Source organism: Dunckerocampus dactyliophorus, chromosome 16, assembly GCF_027744805.1.
Source record: "Dunckerocampus dactyliophorus isolate RoL2022-P2 chromosome 16, RoL_Ddac_1.1, whole genome shotgun sequence".
Classification (NCBI taxonomy): Eukaryota; Metazoa; Chordata; class Actinopteri; order Syngnathiformes; family Syngnathidae; genus Dunckerocampus; species Dunckerocampus dactyliophorus.
The window spans coordinates 2,363,440-2,382,750 of record NC_072834.1 but is presented as its reverse complement, the minus strand read 5'-3'; the positions used below and the strand labels follow the sequence as shown (position 1 = coordinate 2,382,750).

Below are 19,311 nucleotides of genomic sequence, written 5' to 3'. Positions count from 1 at the left end.
GATGGCAGCCGGCCTGCACATTGTCGCAGCACCTTTCGATCTGTTCCGCACGTCCTCCGGGGCTTGAATGAGCCACACACATTCTTCCATTCCGCTGTAAAATGTTGCCGTGCATCTGCAGCGATCAGGTTGGTGAAGGTTGCTGATCGCTGCAAGTGTGAAAGGGAAGTCAAGATCGTCATTGACAGTGGTGTCCAAAATGGGGCTGTTTTTTTATCCGCCCGCGCCACGTTCTAAGAATCTTAATTTAACAAGAAAACTTTAAAAAAATATATAACAGTAAAGTCAAAATATTCAAAGAAAAAAGTTATGTGATGAGAAATTTTGAGAATAATTTAATATGAGGAAAAATGTCATTTTAGTGACAGTTGAAATATTAAGGAAAAATTTAAAAAATTAAATTCATTTTAAAAAATCGGAATATTATGATAAAAACGAAACTTGTAATATTTGGGAAATTAGGTTGGATGCAATAGTTGGAAAATAAAAATAAAAAAAACCTGCAGAAATGAAAAAACAGCTGTAATTTTTATGAGAATAAAGACAAAATATTACGTAAAAAAAGTTGTATTCTGACAAGAAAAATCTCAATTTTCCGAGAATAAACTTCTAATATTATGAAGGAAAATAATCCCGTTTTAATAGCATAGAGCTGAAATATTAAAGAAAATGTTTTTTAAAGTCATAATATGAGAAACAAAATTAATTTATTTTTTGGAAAATTAAGGAGAAAGAGTTACAATATGGGAAGAAGGTCAAAATACGAAGGTCATTTACAAGAAAAAAAGTTGCAATAGTTGGACAATGTAAAAAAAAAAAGGAGAATAAAGTCTTTCTCACAAAAAACTTCTGAGAAGAAACTCGTAATATGAGGAGCTTCTTAGCATAATTACTAAATATCAAAGTGGCCTTTGCATCCTTTCATTTTTCAGTATGTGGCCCTCGCTGGAAAAAGGTTTGGACACCCCTGATCTACTTGTAGAATGAATGATATGGAAGTATTCTGCCAAGCGGAGTTTTATGATTTATATTCATTATTTGCTTACGTTTGGGGGCAGTAGTGAGCCACGTGGACTCATAGACAACCTCGTTCAGCTTGTGAAGAAGAGTCAATGACTGAACTCTGAAATGAATGCAGACTTGTCCATACTCAGAATAAACGTAGTGTATCATATACTAGCCATATTATTCTATTATTACAAATGTAACTTTCAAAATGATTATTTTTAATGTGTCTATTACATTTATTAGGCTGTGACATTCTGATTAAATCTTACATGACAACTTCGATCACCGTACGATTTAGTGTAAAAATATATAAACAATAATCCCTGCTTCGTGGACTCGTTACAAAGATTGTATTCTTTGTCCTGAAAAAATAGCCTTTTATTAATCAAAAGACGCCAGATGGCAACACAGCCTCGTGGAGCTGTTGGGAAATACTCCACTCTTGCACCCGCGCTGACTCACCAAATCCGGAAGTGACGTCATCGTCCGGGGACCAGCCCTCTACACCTGAGGAGAGGGAGGGGCCATTCCGGGTTATAGACTTGGGGGTGAAAACAAGGAAGGAATCACAAGCGGTCTGGTTGGCGTAAGAACACCTCCTGTACGGAGCTGATACAGCTGGCGGGTTTGTTCAGGTTCAGACATGGATGTTCCTGATTCACCGCATGGGAATATGGGACTACTTAGGACCTTTGACTCCTCTGAGTTCTGCACCTGGGAGAAAATTGGCTCAGGTGGATTTGGACAAGTGTACAAAGTGCGGCATGCTCAGTGGAAAACATGGCTGGCTATCAAGTGCCCTCCTTGCCTTCATGTGGATGACAAGTGAGTCTCTTAAACATGCATTCATTTTGTTTTCACGTTAAATCATCTGTTGTCCTTATTCCTTGCTAAAATCCTTACCTCACTCTTATCGGGTTTGCTATACGTTCACTGTTAGCTATGTTGGTAATGTTATGGCAACTTTGAGTACTTGAAGAGGGCGGACTCTTGAGAACGTGGGGCTCACCGATTGCATGATGTTACATGTCTACGGTGGCCGACAGGGGCGTTTAAACACGCTACGACATCCAAACTTTGAAACTCCATTAAAAAAAACATGCAAAATCTGCAAATCAGAAAAAAATTGCCAAAACAAAAACAAACCCCCCAAAAACACACGCTTGAAAGTTCAGGGAACAGAACGGAAGTTATCCAGACTACTAGGGGAACCAGACCCGAGTAGTGACATGAAAATCGATACTGAAATACCGATTCTTCCGATACCAGCTCTTCATGCTCTAAAATCGATTCTCAAATCAATCTATCAATACTTTCGATACTTCAGTCATTTGATGAAACGCTTCTGTTGAAACAATGACCGATCATAAACGGAGCTGTGAATAAAGTATTGATTCTCGCATTCAAACTTTGGCCAAAGCATGAAAGGAATGCAAATCACCAGCCTCCAATCAACATTGATGTAATCACCTAACAATGCAAGGGAGGGGTTGTTAAAGTAAAGAAAAAAAAGTTTTCCTCTAACCAATGACCGACTTTATGCAACAATTGTGAATAATAGATTTGAAAATCAGATCCAATTAATTATTATGTGTATAATGTGTGGAACTGGTCAACAAATGGAGTGCACTGCTTGGCACTACCAGCAGAGGCGCTGTTGTTTCGATCTGTCTGACAAAGAACAGTAGCAAAAGAAGCTATGACAAGTTGAGCTACAGCCATGTAGCTGTAGACTTGGACAGCATGATAGATAGATAGATAGATAGATACTTTATTAATCTCCAAGAGAAGTTCACTTTTTCCAGCAACTCTCCAAAAATATCAAAATGAATTTAATCACAAAATAAAACAACCAAGGCAAGAGATAAGATGAGATGTAAGATGAGAATAAGAATGAAAAAATAAATATATATGGAACAGATCACGTAAAATTTGTAGTGCAATAATACGCACATAATAAATAATAATAATAACAGTAGATAATAATTAAATAAATCCAGTCCCGTGTGTGTTTTTAATTGCTCCCCCTATGTGAGGTGGAAAAGCCGCATAGTGTGGGCGAGGAATGATCTGCTCAGTCTTTCGGTGGAGCAGGGCAGTGATAGTAATCTGCCACTGAAGCTGCTCTTCTGTCGGGAGATGATGCCGTGCATTGGATGATGCTGGTTGTCTGTGATGGAAAGAAGCCTCCTCGGTGTCCTTTGCACTGCCGTGGAAACGGGAGTTCAAAACATTAATGATAGCAATTGATAGATCAATTGATGGTTAATTTTGTCGGTAGCCAATCAAGGAAGTTTAGTCCAATGCTTGTGAAGCACAGCACGTGAAGCCAATTGTAGTTCTGGAGATATTCTAGTTGGTAGGAGACGCTTCATGACGTCATTGTCTAATTTGCATACTTGGCCATGACTCGTGTTGTCGGGGGGACAGAATATTAGCTAAAAAAACATATTTACAAATACACATGCATTTTGTTCTGTTTTGTTTTAAATATCACAAACAAGACTGAGCCTCCTGTGAGTGAGTAGCACTCACAGCAATTTTGCTGGTCAATAATTGTGCTATAAATTATAGGCGATAATCAATCATTTTGACCTTTGTTAGACCATACTATTAAGTTTATTATTCAATGATCACTTTGTCATGTCACAGTTGAGCCACTAGATGGTACTCAAGTGTAGTGTTTCTGTGCGAGGCACAGAAGACGCCTGCTATAGCACTTACGAATCGCAGGGCGTCACCACTTCACATACCCTGGGTATCGCGAGCTTGCGCCGCCCGGCACTATATGTTCACTTCGCCGATCAAACGCCCCAGCAAGCGGCAACCGCCGGGGCGAATGCCCCACAGCACATCCACACTGGAATGTGGCATTCGGCTTAAAAACAACCGTTTTTTTTGCTTCCGTTCATATTAGTGTTTGCTTGCTAACTGCGAGCTAGCACTCAGTGTATCCAATCACTACGTAGCTAGCCTACGTACATGTCGCACATGTCAATTTATCGAGGCGTCAAAATTATCGACCTCGTTTTATCGACTATCATGATAGGCCTAGTATCTGCTCTCTGAATATAATGACAAGGTCGCTAAATTGTCAGCACGGATCCCTCCTGCTACGTCTTCTTTTCCCTGGCAGACCAGTTGCGCGTGTGGTGTGTGAAGAAGCGGCGTTACAATGCCATCTATTGTACGCAGTTGGAACGACGAGCTACGTTCACAGACAGTCCCATTTTCATGTGTTTCTGAGCGAGGGCAAACAGGTGGGGTCAAATGTCTTTGCCAAAGATGCACGAATCCAGCTGATCACGTGAGAGCAGTCGTGTCGTCATCCAAACAGGACGTGACTGAGAAGAGCGCCGTCCTGCGACCCCCGGCTTGTGGCGCCATTCAAAGCATGCGCTGAACCCGAAGCGAAGATGTTATCGCGATCTACAAAGTACACATTCATGTCATTTCACCGCCACTCGGCTCAAAGGCGCCTTTGTGTTGCAGAGCTGCTGGCTGCCACTGTGTGGCACAGACCAGAATAGAAGCTGTAAAACCGGTTCTACCGGGTCTTGCGTTTAAAAGGGAAGGGACATTATTTGGTTCTAAACAACAGCTTGGAGGAAGTGTAGGATTAAGCAACAGGTCGTTCTCTAATATGCCGGTAATGTCTGCCGGTAATATGCAGTGGTTATGTCGCACCATTGGCGACTCAGTATGCATTTCACAGTATATCTAACACAAAGCAGTGATTAGGTTGCAGAATGTTGAAATGAACTCCTTTTTAGTGCTGATTTGGTGTAATTGCGTTGACGTGTGATTGGCTTCCTGTGGCACGCTGCCTTCCACATAACTGCTCAGCCCAAAATCAGCCATCATTACAAGTTATACTCATTTGTATTTGTCGTACGTGGAAATCGGTGTACTTATCGTCTACCATATCTTCTCTATGTGAAGTTGTTTGGTAGACACCAGGAGTGCAATCCATCCCCGGTGTTGGGTTGTGGGGATATTTGTCTCATTTGCATAATTGGCCGTGACGCAAAACTCCGACCAGAGTGAAGATTTCCAAACACGCTGACCCACAAAAACACACGCGACAGGAAGGAGGAAGTGAGAGAGCGTGCACAAGGTTACGCATTGTAGGGAAATTTTAACGCGTGCACACACGTGCACACACATTGTTGAGTTGGAAATATCATCTTTCATAAGCCATTTTTTAAATTGGCCTTGAGGGCGGTTGAGCGCTATGAACGCAAAGCAACAAGAAGCCGGGCATGACCAGGAAAAAGTTGTAGAATTAATCACAAGTTATTTTTGCTGTTGTGCAATGAATATCATTGTGGTAGAAAAAGAAAGAGAAAGTAAAGCCTGCATAGAGAGACGGTGGCGGTTTTAGTTACGGGCCACATGGACAATTGTGCCGCAAGGAATGGTGGGGGGTAGGACAATTCATATTAATTTATGCTTGGCACCCTCTTGAGTCAGATAAAAGCCCACCCAGTCTCTGCCCACACAGCACAAAAGAACAGAGGGTCATCAACATCACGACCTCACTCATGGCGTGATCGACACAAACACAAGGCGTGGTGGGAAGCCCACGTGCACACTTCCCCCTTAAAAGGAATCATCAGGAATTGATGAGGCGTAGTCACTCATTTGCCAGTCATGCTGACTCAGCCGTTCCCTCGGAGCTTACCAGGTAAAGGACAGGGAGATGCGGCAGGACAGGAACACCCTGAGGAAATCACTCCAAAAAATGAATACATTTTATTCATTCATTCAATACAAATCTCTACTCCAAACATAACAGACTTTTTCCACTCCGGTCTTAATGAACGACAAGTCATTCCTTTTTGCTTCCAGCGACACGCCTGCTCTGCTTGGCCTTTCCCACACATTCCTAAAACACAAGCGTTCACTTTATCTCAGCCCTCATTAAGAGCTTGTATTTTAAAGAAGCCGCTGTGAATGCGGTGATGTCAGCGGTGCCAGCGCACTGATAACGGCAGCTGTGCAAAGGTTTAGCAACAGAGAACAGGAGCTCTCACTCACCTGCTGCATTCCAGGCTCATCTGGAACGTCCTGGCATTCACCAGTCATTTGCATACATGATACATGATACGTGATACAGGATACATGATGCATGATACAGCATGGAATGGATGAATGAAGTCGACAAGGTCACACTTTGACGTTGTTTTCCATAGCTGGCCGCCCCGCCCGCTCATGATGACATGCGGGGTTGTGGCCTGAAATGATGTCAAATATTACAGCTCAGTGAGCAAAGCTTGGGGCCCCCAAATGATTTGGTTAATGTTTTCTGAGAGGGTGACTTCAATCCGTGGCTAAAAGCAATGCACGTTGCAGGTTTAGTTCAAGTACAAGTTGACCTAAATATCTCAAAACAATAACCGCATTATGCTCGCATGCATCGTTGATCATATGCACACCCCTACAAAAATACAATAAAAAAGAATGAAGAGCGTTTATCTAAATTTCCTTCACCTAATAAAACAACAATTTGCTAATTTTGCTAATTGATTTTAGGTACATCGATACAAAGTGACCAGATCTCATGCCACAACATTTCTCTCGCGGGCAACAGGACTGCGGCGATATTAAATAAATTAATCAATCACACAATAAACAAAAATGAAGTTGATCATTTTGCCGGCTTCGGTGCATGCGTGTCTGTTTTCCTCATCTCCCGCCTCCAAACAGGCAGCAAGAGGGTTCACTCTGCGCACTGGTTTCAGCACCTTGGCGCAGTCGTTCCGAAGAACAACGGCATGAATGGAGTGAGCCCTTTTGTCAGTCGCACCGTCTCTTTGTGTCGGTGGGTGGAGGCAAGGCCGCTAGCATACGCACCGACTGCAGAAGGTTGTATCCTCGTGAGGAGCAATGCAAGGTAACGTAGTAGAAATGAAATTAGTAGATTTTCCTTGGACTTTTCGTAAAAGTCATGTTAAAATCCCGTCTCGTTCTCGGAGACCCGATCTCGTGTATCGTCTCGTCTCGCGACACCTCTAGTCACTCACTAGTTTCAAGTAGAACGTATTTAGCACTACATTGAACAACTGCAGTATTACGTAGATTGTCAGTGCTTCCCACACATTCATTTCTTTGTGGCAGCCCGCCACCAATACATTTGGTCCGCCACAGATAGAGTTGGTGCTACCAGTGGTGGAGCTACGTGGTGGCCAATGGTGGCCTTGGCCATCTAGACATTTCAGGCATCAACTCATTCCCCCTCGCCCCCATGTGAGTAACAGTCTCAGTGCGGCTGTTGTTGTTTGTTGTCGCACTGTTGTTGTTTATACCCGCTGTTGTTTGTACTAGGGACCGTCCATAAATGACTTTTACACTCGAAGCCAGTTTGATTAAAAAAATGTCATATATTCCCAATCACACTACAACCTGATCTGTAACCATTTCAGATGATTAGTCCTACCCTAAAAGTATTTTAATTCTTTACTGGATGGACTTTTTTTTTTATTGGATGGATCTTTTATTGGATGAGTGACCTGACTCTCAGAGGTTTGTTACAAATATATAAGCCCAAATATTGTTGGTCATGCGGTGTAAATTCAGCAATACTTTAGTTTTATTATACATTATTTTTAATGCTTGGATGAGCTGTTTTCATAACCATATTCAATTCCACAAATTCATGCTTTTAACAAAAGCTTGTTGTTTTAAAAAAAAAAAAAAGGATTGGTATCGGATCGGCAAGGCTATTAAAAAAAAATCTGATCCGATTGGAAGCCAAAAAATGTGGATCAGGACATCCCTAGTTTGTAAAATTTACATTCATGAAGAAACCAAGTCCATTTTTCCAAGGCTTTGTATGCTTTCACATGTGAAGTAAGTGAGTACGGTAATGATATCCATTCACCTGTTTGCATGATGAACAGTTACTTGCTAATAGTTGTGGAAGAGAAGGCTTGCATGGTTCTTATTCTGGCTTTCTTGATGAATAACTTTGAGGCTGCTTCCGACATTTGCCTTTTTAGGTTTCATTAACCCAACAAAAATCTATTAAAAGTATGAATCAATAACGATAACGATTTTTGGCACAGAGAACGGTCGGAGCTGCTCGAGGAAGCCAAAAAAATGGAGGCGGCCAAGTTCCGATATATCCTGCCTGTTTATGGGATCTGCGAGGACCCCCAGGGCCTGGTCATGGAGTACATGGAGACCGGCTCACTGGAAAGCCTGCTGGCCACCGAACCGCTGCCTTGGGAGCTGCGCTTCCGCATCATCCACGAGACGGCCGTGGGGATGAACTTCTTACACTGCATGAACCCGCCCTTGCTGCACCTGGACTTGAAGCCTGCCAACATCCTGCTGGACGCACACTACCATGTCAAGGTAAGCGCTCTGCTGAATCCCAGCATGTCGGCCGAGAGGAGAAGAATGCAGATTTGCCCTGAACACGACTCGGGATTTACGGAGTATTTTATTAAAAGAGGCTTACTGTAGTGCCTCACTGGGATCCAATATCATTTTAAAAGCCCCTTTGACAATCATTTTTTACAAGAAATGAATACCCAAAATATTAAGAAGCAGAAGACTACCACATTCAAATAAGGAAGTATAATTAGGTACCATAAGGACATGCCTCTTTGTGATGTAGTCTTCTTTGCTTTGCTGTTTCAAACTACAAATGAGCTTTCTTGTCGTGTTTTTTTTTTTCAATGTCAAACAAGACGGAGCCACCTGTGAGGGAGGGGCCCACAGCGGCACCTGCTGCTTGTCGAGAGGAGCCATACGTGCTTTCATGTCAGAGTCTTCGCTAGATTTGTTGCTAGTTGCTTTTTCGAAGAAGGGTGTCTAAAGGGGTCTGAAATAAGTTGGCAACACGATCCCTCCTGCTACATCTTCTTATTATCTGACACACCACGTGTATACATTTATTTATTTTCCTCCAGCAATTGTAGCCTGTGTTATACTTTTTTCTTCAGTTAGTTTGTTTCCAGACAATACCAAATAGACTATCGTGGAGAGCTCGATGAAGTGCTGATAATGATGAAGTATAAGCCTGCATATCAACAAATGAATGATTATAAGGACCGTGATCGTTTTCTAAATACAGCACCTTGACCCCGCTTTAAAGCTCACTCAGAAAGCCAAAGTATGTTCTGGTTTGCCCGTCCTGGTCTTTGCCTTTACTTTAAGCAGATGTGGTCTTTAACTCCAAGCAGCAGCTCAACACAAATGAATGCCGTGGGTGGGAAGCATCCATTTAACTGGAATAGCTGGATGTAAACATCTCACCCTGGCGTGTCCCTACAAGATCATTCAGTTCCTGCTGCGTCTGAGTGTGGGTGTGCTCTGCAGGGCCTCTCTTGCCCTCGCTGCATGCTGGGACACGGCCCCTAGATCTTTCCTGCCACACTCGGCGGGTAAAGTTAGTCACTAGTCTCGAGGACACTCGCAGACAGGCTGCCAGGATTTCCTGTTTGAGGTCCTCATCTTCCCCGTCTCGCTCTCCGTGTGTCTCAGATATCCGATTTTGGCCTGGCTCGCTGGAACGGCCTGTCCCGGGCTGAAGACATCAGCAGAGATGGCTTCTGCGGGACCATTGCCTACCTGCCGCCTGAAAGCATCATTGAGAAGGACAGAGTGTCGAACACCAAACATGACGTATACAGGTTGGATTTGGGGTTTTTGGTTTTTTTTTTTTCCCTTCCCACCTTTACAGGTGAACTTAATTTGATCTTCTCTCAACTTTTGAATGTCCAACTCTTCAATGTTTCACTACTTCTTGTACAAATTGCTGTTCTGTATATCAACTTGTATATTTGATATAAAATGATAACATCTGCTATATTGAATAATTCTATATATATATAAAATATTTGTCATATACACCGTAAATTCCGGTGGATAAGCTGCACCCACTACATTCAGAAGAAAAAACAGATTTGTACATATACTGTATAAACCACACGGACTATAAGCCACGCATGTCCACGTCCTAAAATGGCATATTGTGGCACGCACAAATCCATGAGGACATCTTAGAAAGAATGCTAAATTCACATAGCAACTTAACACTCAAAAGGTATACCTAAGAAATATACAAACATGTACCAATATGAATTAAAAATGGAAAAAAAACAAATATTTTAACGTGTTCTCATAATGCATGACGTCTGAGCAAAGCATTTAATTGGAGGACAAGTGGCATAGAAAATGGATGGATGGACGGCTCGATGCTGCTGCAATGCTGCCTCTGTCCACCAGAGGGAGGCTGACATCATTGCAGGGCCCTGGCAGGTCACCAATGAGTGCTTTGCTCAGATGCAATGCATTATGGTGAAATGTTAAAATACTTGTTTTTTTCCCATTTTAAACTATTAAACATATTAAACTTTTAAACATATTGGTACTTGTTTATATATTTCTTAGGTATACCTTTTGAGTGTTAAGTTACTGTGTGATGGATTCTTTGTAAGATGACAGTGTGAGTCAGACTGACCTCCTGCAATTTCTGATGGGTTGTCAAGCTCGTTATGAGCTCACTAATAGCTCGTGATTGGCTCCTGCCAACGAAAGAGCTTCCGTTTCCTCACTGACTCGTGAGCGGCACAGTATTTAAACAGTTAATAGTAGCTTTCAAGTAAATGAGATGTCACGAGATTAGAACTTAGCCATAAACTAGCTGCGCCGCTGTATACGCTGCGGGGTTCAAAATTGAAGGAAAAAGTAGCGGCTTACACATCAGAAATTACGGTATACATGTTTTGAAAATTGCCTTGACCTTTCAGTGTTTTATTGCAGTTTTTCTATTGTCATCTGGGGCATCCTAACCCAAAAGAAACCCTACCAAGGTAAGGCCAATCTATTATTTATTCATACCGTAATGTAATAGGAGTAATAAAATAGGAATATATTGTGCACAATAAATACAAAATAAATAAGTTAGACAGTGAGAGCAAGTATATAAATACTGACGTTAGATTTGGATTGAATGACGCAATTTAGTAGTAATTTGTGGATATAAATGAAGCAGTAAGTTATACTAAAGTGTTACTTCCCAAGTCCTCATATTAACACAGGCACGTGTGTATGTTTCTCCAGTTATTCTCTTTTAATTTCATATTTTTACTCAATTATTCCAACTTCATCATCCGTTTTATTATGACTATCAGGATCATTGTTTTTTTCTTTTTCCGTGTAGCACTAATACTACTTTATAGCCCATCTTATTGCTGAAATGATTTCCAGTCAGGGCTTTAGGACACGTGTGTGTGCGTGTGTGTGCGTGTGTGTGCGTGTGTGCGTGTGTGTGTGTTTACTTAGTAAATTCCAGCACAAGTGGACAGGGCTAGTCGGGCAAGTAAAGTCTATTTTGTTTTCCCAGGCATCTCAGGTAGCAAAGCAATTGAAGTGGCTTTTTAAGACAACTGTTGTTTAGAGGGTGGCCAGGTTGCCATTTGTCTTAAGATGTGAAAATCGGCCTACTTATTTTCTTACTTACTTGGTCTGCCACCTTCACCTTTCCTCTTTATCCTTCCTGGAAACAGATGCGTAAGACAACTAAATGTAATGTAATTAAGTCAATTACGTTGTCATGTGTATGAATCAGTAGTCTCTGTTTAAAAGCATGAATTGTGACTGGTGTGTTTTGGCTTGACTGGCTTCCCTCTAGGAGAAAACAACATCTTGCAGATCATGGTGAAGGTGGTGAAAGGAGTGCGTCCGGATCTGGGGGCTGTGCCACGCAGTCGCCCTACCGCCTGCATGGGCTTCTTGAGTCTCATGCAGCGCTGCTGGGCAACAAACCCTGAGGTCAGACCCAGCTTCCAGGGTAAGTTGTGTCTCCCTGGTCAGTGTTTCCCAGAAGATGTAATTGTCTAATTTGCATAATTGGCTGGTGATGCATTTGCATATCTTTTTCAACTAATAATTAGGGCGATCACATTGCCATTTGTGACAGGCAATTCATAACGTCTGTCAAACGTTTGCAGCATTTCTGGAAATGCTGGCTCTTCAACTGTATTAAAGAGTAGCATTTCTTTGGCTATGTATTAAACTACTCTCTCTGTGAACGCACACCATTTTGCACTGTTCATTTGTATTTACTTCACCGACCAAACGTCTCAGTGAGTGTTAACTGTCGGGACGAAGGCTCTGCATCTCGATGTGCATTTTTTTGGTTTGGGTTTGCCCGAACAAGAAACCGTGTCACATTTTAAACTCTTAAGATCTCATGACACCCTTACCGACAATAAATTAACATTCCCTAATTCTGTCCCTTCTCCAAGACATCACATCCGAAGCTGAGGATCTGTGCTCGAAACCTCAAGCAGAGTCCAAGACTCCGACCTCATCTGTGTCCGAGTCGGAGCCTACTTCTTGCGACATGCTGTCCCTTCACCAGGTACGGAGACCGTGCTTGTGTCACGTTGATTGATTGGAAAACAACAAAACATCAACACATGCATGCAAAAGGGAAGAGTTGGCCTGCAAGTGCTGTCCTTTTGCTTAGTGTTCAGTACCTTGGCACTGCTCGGTAGTGAACATCTCTCTAGCAGGTCCCAAACAGTGGTGTTGATGTGTCAACAAACACGACCGCTACATACCTGACCTCTGCTGTCTCCACATGCTGCTTGGGGATCAAATACATATTTCACTCAGTCAAATAGAAAATCTTTGTATCAAATCAAATACTTATTTTCCCCAACTGTACATTCCGTTTATTTTGTATATTAGTGAAAAGATGTTTTTCAACACGTGATGCGACACTCGCCTCGAATGCAAACTCCAAACCTGGAAAGGATGTAACATAGTTTCTGGACTGTAAGTCCCACCAGTCAAAAAATGCATCATGAAGAGGAAAAAAACACGTGCACTCCGGATCAAAAGCCAAAATGTTGGCAAAAATGTGAGTTCAATGTCATTTCCTGTCTGGTATTCACACCGTCGCGATCTCGTGACGGCAAAGGCAAAAAAGCACGGTGGGATTGTTGAGCCGCATAAGCAAGGCCTCTCGCAGCGTCATTGCTGCTGAGGTTGGACGCAGTAAGACGGCCGTTTGAAACTTCTTCACACATCCTCCGATTGGCTGTCTGTCAAGACACGCGACAATCCTCAGCTCAATTGAAGGTTGTTACTGGTGGCATGTGCGAGGGAAGGCAAAGAACCGACATTTAACCTGGAAAGGCAAGTTATTGAACTCGGCAATAGCGCACACAACCACGGGCTGAAGAGGCGTGGGGGATGCTAACATAACACAGTAACAGTTATTCAGCAACACAACAGCTTCAAGATCATGCCTGGGAGGCTGAACGGGCTAAAATAACATAACAAGCCAGCGGGTCCGACAAGCGCGCAAGTTCACCGAGCTCCCGATCTCATTCCACATCACTGAATCCATTGAATTCTGCACCCTCGGTGCCTCCCTGGTTCATGTCGGTTAATATGAATGAAGATGTTTAATGATTTCTATAATTTAATAATACAAGTCGCAGGACAAGCCAAGGACAGGACATGCTCAAGACACATTTATTACTTTGTGTTCTCTTGTGAGTAAACACACTTTTTGGTCAGAACAACAATGCCATCACCAAAGAAGAATGTTGCCTGGTGGGATTGTTCAACCTGTGTGCTGTGTGACACCTCCACACGGCTCCTCCGGTGACGAGACATAAACGTGGTCCCCTGAGGGAAGTGGCGTCAGTTACTTAATAGTTCTGAGGTGGGGTCAGGAGGGTAGCAACGTGACAACTGTTACATGCTTTGGAATGTACACGCGCCGAAGAACATCTTGTCCATTACTCTAAAGTCACCTGTTTGCTTGCCACAGGTTCAAAACACGAAGCAACCCGTTCGTCCAAAATCGGCCATGTTGCCGGAAAAAGACTACAGTCTGTCTGAGCTGCTGACCCAGGTGGATTCTGGGATCTCGAGGAGCTTTGATCGGCTGAAGGAAGACAGCAGCTACAGCAAAGAGAACACTTGCAAAAGGCTCTCGGGCATGTCGTCTGCAGACTCTGCGTTCTCTTCGCAGGACTCTATAACGATGTCTTTTGAGAAAGAAAACACAATTGGTAAGCGTGAAGTCAAAGCTTGTGGTCGTGACCCCTGCAGATACAGTATGGGCGTTTATTAAATGGTTATGTCTTCCTACCGCACAGATTCTGCTGACGTCCACAAAAGGAAGTTATGTGATGCCATCAGAACCATGGACACAGCAAAGCTGATGAAGATCCTCCAGCCGCAGGATGTTGATCTCCTCCTGGAGGGAGGAGGCGGCCTCCTCCATCATGCCATCACCTTCACCAATGAGGAAGCCGTCAAGTTCCTCCTGCTGAACAACGCCGATCCCAACCTCGCCAACACCCGCGGCTCCACCCCTCTTCACCTGGCCACCGAGAAGCACTTGAAGCCCCTGGCCGAACTCCTGCTCGGCCGGCGCAGCACCAACGTTAACGCCAAGGATGAGGACCAGTACACGGCCTTGCACTGGGCAGCCCAGAACGGAGACGAGGCCATGACACGCCTGCTGCTCGACCGGGGGGCAGCCATCAACGAGACCGACGGTCAAGGGCGCACGCCTGCTCATGTGGCGTGCCAGCACGGCCAGGAGAACGTGGTCCGAGTGCTGCTGAGCCGCGGCGCTGATGTCCACATCAAGGGGAAGGACAACTGGACGGCGTTGCACTTGGCTGCCTGGCAGGGTCATCTGGGCATCGTCAAGCTGGTGGTCAAGCAGGCGGGTGCCGACGTCAATGCCCAGACGAAAGACGGCCGCACGGCACTGCATTTGGCATCCCAGAGGGGGCAGTATCGAGTGGCGCGAATCCTCATTGAACTGAGAGCAGATGTTCACATGACGGCCTCTGGCTTGAACACGCCACTCCATGTGGCGGCCGAGACGGGTCACACCAGCACGTCCCGCCTCCTTATTAAACACTGTGCGGAGATCCACGCCGAGAACAGCCAAGGATTCACCCCTCTCCACTTAGCCTCCCAGCGGGGCCACCTGGCCACCGTCAAGATGCTAATAGAGGAGGGGGCCGACCCTCAAAAACTCAACCTGGACCAACGCACCCCCTACCATTTGGCGGCAGAGTGCGGACACAGCGAAGTTCTGAAAAAGCTGCTCCTTCACTGTCCAGCCGGGGGCGCTCTGTCAGAGGAGCTCGGCCTTTTGCACGTGGCAGAGCGGGGGGAACGCTTGCCGGAGGACTCCCAGGACTTTCTTCGTGAGAGCTCGGCGCCATCTGAGTCCGAGCAGCTACCGGAGGCTAAGCCGCTCCAGAGGAGAGTTGTCATTCTCAAACTGACAGAGCACAACGACAATCCGCAGTGTGCACCAGCCTTGTGCTAACAGGAGAAAAGACACTGCCATGCCCACTTGGTGTCGGCAAATCGATGTAATATAATATGCTAAACACACGATTAGGATTTTACCATGTAAATATGTACACTGTAAATAGAGATGTATGTCAGCATATACAATTTTACTTTTGTACCCCATACCGTTTTTTGAACCGCATAAGCACATGTTGGTGGGATTCCATTTTGATTAGGAAGCATGGGATATTTGTGCACCTTTCTGATGTTGCAGCTGCCTGTAAGTAGTGGAACACCAGCGCTTTTTGTTGTTGTTGTGTCGGCCATTTTGGATTTCTAATTGGATTCGGCGGTGTTCTGAGCCTGTTAAAGCCATTAAAAAAAACCTTCAAACCTTTACTTGGTTTCAGGACTTCTTTTTTTTCCAAGTACAGTGGAGCCTTGCATAGCGTCATTAATTCCTTCCAGAAGGTCCGACTAACCGCAATGGACGCTAACCAAATCAAATTTTGTCATAAGAAATAATGTCAATCAAATCCATCTGTTCCAGAAAGCCAAAAATATTAACACAAAACTCATTTTTATACTTTTACATGCAGTAAACAACTCCAAATACATATAAATGATGAATGAAAGGCATAAATGAACATTTGCATCGACTGTACACATTTGCTCCTAATTGTATTGTTTTTATTCTTTTTGATTTATGAGCAAAGCCTAGAAAGTGTCTTTGTATCTCAGATTAGTTCTCACCACTCCTCTTTCCACCTGCGTACACATACAATCCACCTTTATATGAGGCCCATCCGGCACGTCCGCATCTGCTCCTTCACATCTCACGTGAAATCCTACTGCTGTCTCTTCTCCAGACCTGCGGAGCACTCTCAGGTTGGCAAGCGGCATGGGAACTGCCCCCGAGGGTGAATCGCATGACGGGCGCGTGATTAAGAATGAGTGAAGGTTGCTGACGTTCTACCTGCAATTTCAGACTGGAGCTTTTTTCATGACGAAAAGCCAAGCATCCGATCCCAGGCACCTCGAGGGCTCGGCACTGTAATTTACGGCATGCTGCAGGGAACTCAACGCTTAATTGTCCTGTTTTGAGAGCTCAGGTTTGCAGAAGGACAGAGGATGAGTAAACTGTGTAACCTGAGGCTTCTGTTGTGTATGCCAAAGGCAATTTGTCAGATTCAACCTCAGTCATTTTGTAGATGCATGCCAGTCTCACAGTCAGGGTTCCAATCTCCAGTTTGCATGTTCTCCCAAAAAAGTGAGATATTGAGTCTGAGTTTTCAAAAAAAAAAGCTAATTTTGTGAGGACAAACAGCGACGAGGTTTATAAAATATCCACATTCATGGCCTCAAAGCTGTGTCATGGCCAATTATGCAAATTATATGATGACATCACTGCCCGCTGCCCAACACCACAGATAGAGTGCAGCCCTGTGGGAAACACTGGATGGTTTTTAATGTTTTACACTCAGAAAAAACATCAAGAAAAGCATTACTAGTGTCTGGTTACCCAGGCAATGGAGATATTTCTCCCTCCCTTCTCCTCTTCACTTATTTCAACCTCACAGAACAAGCTGAACAAGATCTGAGACCTCGCCTCCTAAGACACGAAGGCGTGCGGCAACATGTACATGTCGCCTCCAGGCCAACACCGGGACGTGGGCGCACTCTGCAATCATTGGATACAAGATGGGTGGCCTGTTTCTCTGTGCCTGCACGAAGACAATTAAAAAAATAATTATATATATATAATATTAAACAATAATATCTATAAGTTTCAAAAAGTTAATGATACACATGATTTATAATGTAACAATGTATAATGTAAATAACAGACGTTTTTTAATGTTATCTTGAATGTGGAAAAACATTGGGGAGAAAGGTTAAAGTCCAGTGCACACAGAGGTAGGGGGATGAGACTGTGATGTCACTACACAGTAAATACCGGGCTGATACTGTGTCAACACGTGCACTTCCTAGCTAATGCAGCACTTTGACAACATAATGTATCAGGAGTGCATTCTAGAGGGGGGGCGGATCGAGCCGAATGTCAATATCATCAATACCAGGGTCGATTGAATATCTGATTGACACCAGATATTATTAATTCCTATTCTGTGTTTATTGTCACAAATATCCGTGTGTTTTGTTTAAATATATTGTTAAATTGTTTAATATTGTCCCTTATTGTTTACAAACTCATTAAGTTCTTGGACACAGGGTGTTTTGGGAGCAAAAAGACGTAGAATTAGAATGGAGAGCCAATACTAGTGGTAGTATTTTTTTTTCTTTGTGGTTATTTTGTATTATTGACTTTATTTTTGCTCAAACAACTGTATGTAATTTTACAATGGGGTTGTGATGGGAATGTTTCGACTTAGCACAAATTGCAGGGGGAACGTTTGGTGTATGAGGGACACTATACCGGAAGAGAGTCGAGGCTAATTACAAGTGAGAATTGTACCTGTTGTAAAGTTCTGAATAAAGTCAAAGTGAGCAAGTGTACTGCTCTAACCGTCCACTCTTTATGGTTCATGAAGTAATGGACTAGAGTGAAAAATGTCATAAAAGGGAATAACTGTATTATGTTGTTAGTGTTGTAGCGACTCGTGTACAGTATTGTGCTGGTCCGAGCTATAGAGTGTGGGCTATAGAGGGCAGTAGCGTTCTGCATGGTGGGCTCGAACAAGCTTCAGGGGATAAGTCCGTAGAACAACTACTTGTAGGTGTAGAAGTGTTTAACTGTCAATGCTGTGTTTTAGCATCATTTATTTGCATTCGGACACCGAGCACTCTTTCATTTAAATGTGAAAACACAGCATGTAGCAGCTGTCAACACTTCATTTAAATATGAAAACACAGCATGTAGCAGCTGTCAACACTTCCGAGCTCTCTCCTTCGACAGACGTATTCACTAAAAGCGTGCTCTAACCCAGCATGCAGAACGTCACTGCCCTCTACAGGCCACACCGTGAACAGCAGCTAAGAACCACCACAACACCAGTCGCTACAGTATGTTACCGTATTTACTACAGTAGATCTCCGTTTTCGATATAGCAAATAAACGCGAGTAATTGAGACGCCACCTTCATTATTAAAATAAAAACATCAGTCAAATTAAATCTTAAGAAGACAAGAGAATACGTAAATGAAAGCGATACAATCCCAGCGCAGGGCCAACAATACTGGCAGTAGCCAGCAGAGGTCGCTTTACTCTGTCTTCGCCTCAAAACCCGGCATTTTTAGGTAACACTTTTAAAGTATTAAGAGAAGTTCACCACTGTATAATAAAAAGGAAAATAGTAAATAACAATAAAATGTTGTATACAATAATTGTATTTACATTAGTATATTGTGCAAACCCCCCTGAATGTCATCATTTTGCAATATGTATTATATATAATAAACATACAAAATGATATTAATATAAATAAGCATATTCTTACCCAAACCCAAACATTTCCGAACTTTTCTTGTATGTTCACTCACGTTTCTGACCACCAGATGCCGCACATCGTAAAGTGTCCGTCACTAAATTAATGCACAGGAAGTTATTTCACAATAAACGACTCGTGTCTGTCTCAAAACACAAACAAATATAAGTAGCACACAGTACGACTTGAAACTAGTGCAAAAATAACATTGAGAATGAGAGCACATAACTCAACACTCAACCTCTATACTTACATATAAAATGAATATTATAATAACACATATTATTATTTTATATATTACTTTTGGCAACTAGCGGCCAACAAACTGGCAAATTTCCTCCCTCTCTGGAACATACTATGTTACATATTTGGGGGTGTATTCAAGATTATGGTGATAAGTGATGGTTAGTGCGATGCCATTCACGAGGCCGTATGTTCATGTTTACGGCAATTCTTGTTTATATTACTACTTGTTTGTTTACGAGAGTACGCAAAACGTTATACGAAGAAACTGTGCGTGGTTCTCGCACCCCTTCCGCGAACAAGTGGAACATTCCAGAGA

At 43.1% G+C, this 19,311-nt stretch overlaps 1 protein-coding gene across 1 annotated transcript; it reads left to right on the top strand.

The window, feature by feature from the left end:
• Positions 1-1,555: 1,555 nt before the first annotated feature.
• Positions 1,556-15,695, top strand: ripk4 (receptor-interacting serine-threonine kinase 4). The gene is made up of 8 exons (XM_054756042.1): positions 1,556-1,833; positions 8,076-8,367; positions 9,502-9,650; positions 10,783-10,832; positions 11,654-11,812; positions 12,270-12,385; positions 13,811-14,054; positions 14,142-15,695. The coding sequence occupies exons 1-8, from the start codon at positions 1,652-1,654 to the stop codon at positions 15,335-15,337; spliced, it is 2,388 nt and encodes a 795-aa protein (XP_054612017.1). The 5' UTR covers positions 1,556-1,651; the 3' UTR covers positions 15,338-15,695.
• The last annotated feature ends 3,616 nt before the right edge of the window (positions 15,696-19,311 follow it).

Excerpts from the sequence above, each read along its gene's own strand:
- ripk4 (XM_054756042.1), top strand. The coding sequence starts at position 1,652 with ATGGATGTTCCTGATTCACCGCATGGGAATATGGGACTACTTAGGACC. Across the intron at positions 1,834-8,075 it reads TGCCTTCATGTGGATGACAA|AGAACGGTCGGAGCTGCTCG; the intron begins GTGAGTCTCTTA and ends TTTTTGGCACAG. Across the intron at positions 14,055-14,141 it reads TGAGAAAGAAAACACAATTG|ATTCTGCTGACGTCCACAAA; the intron begins GTAAGCGTGAAG and ends CCTACCGCACAG.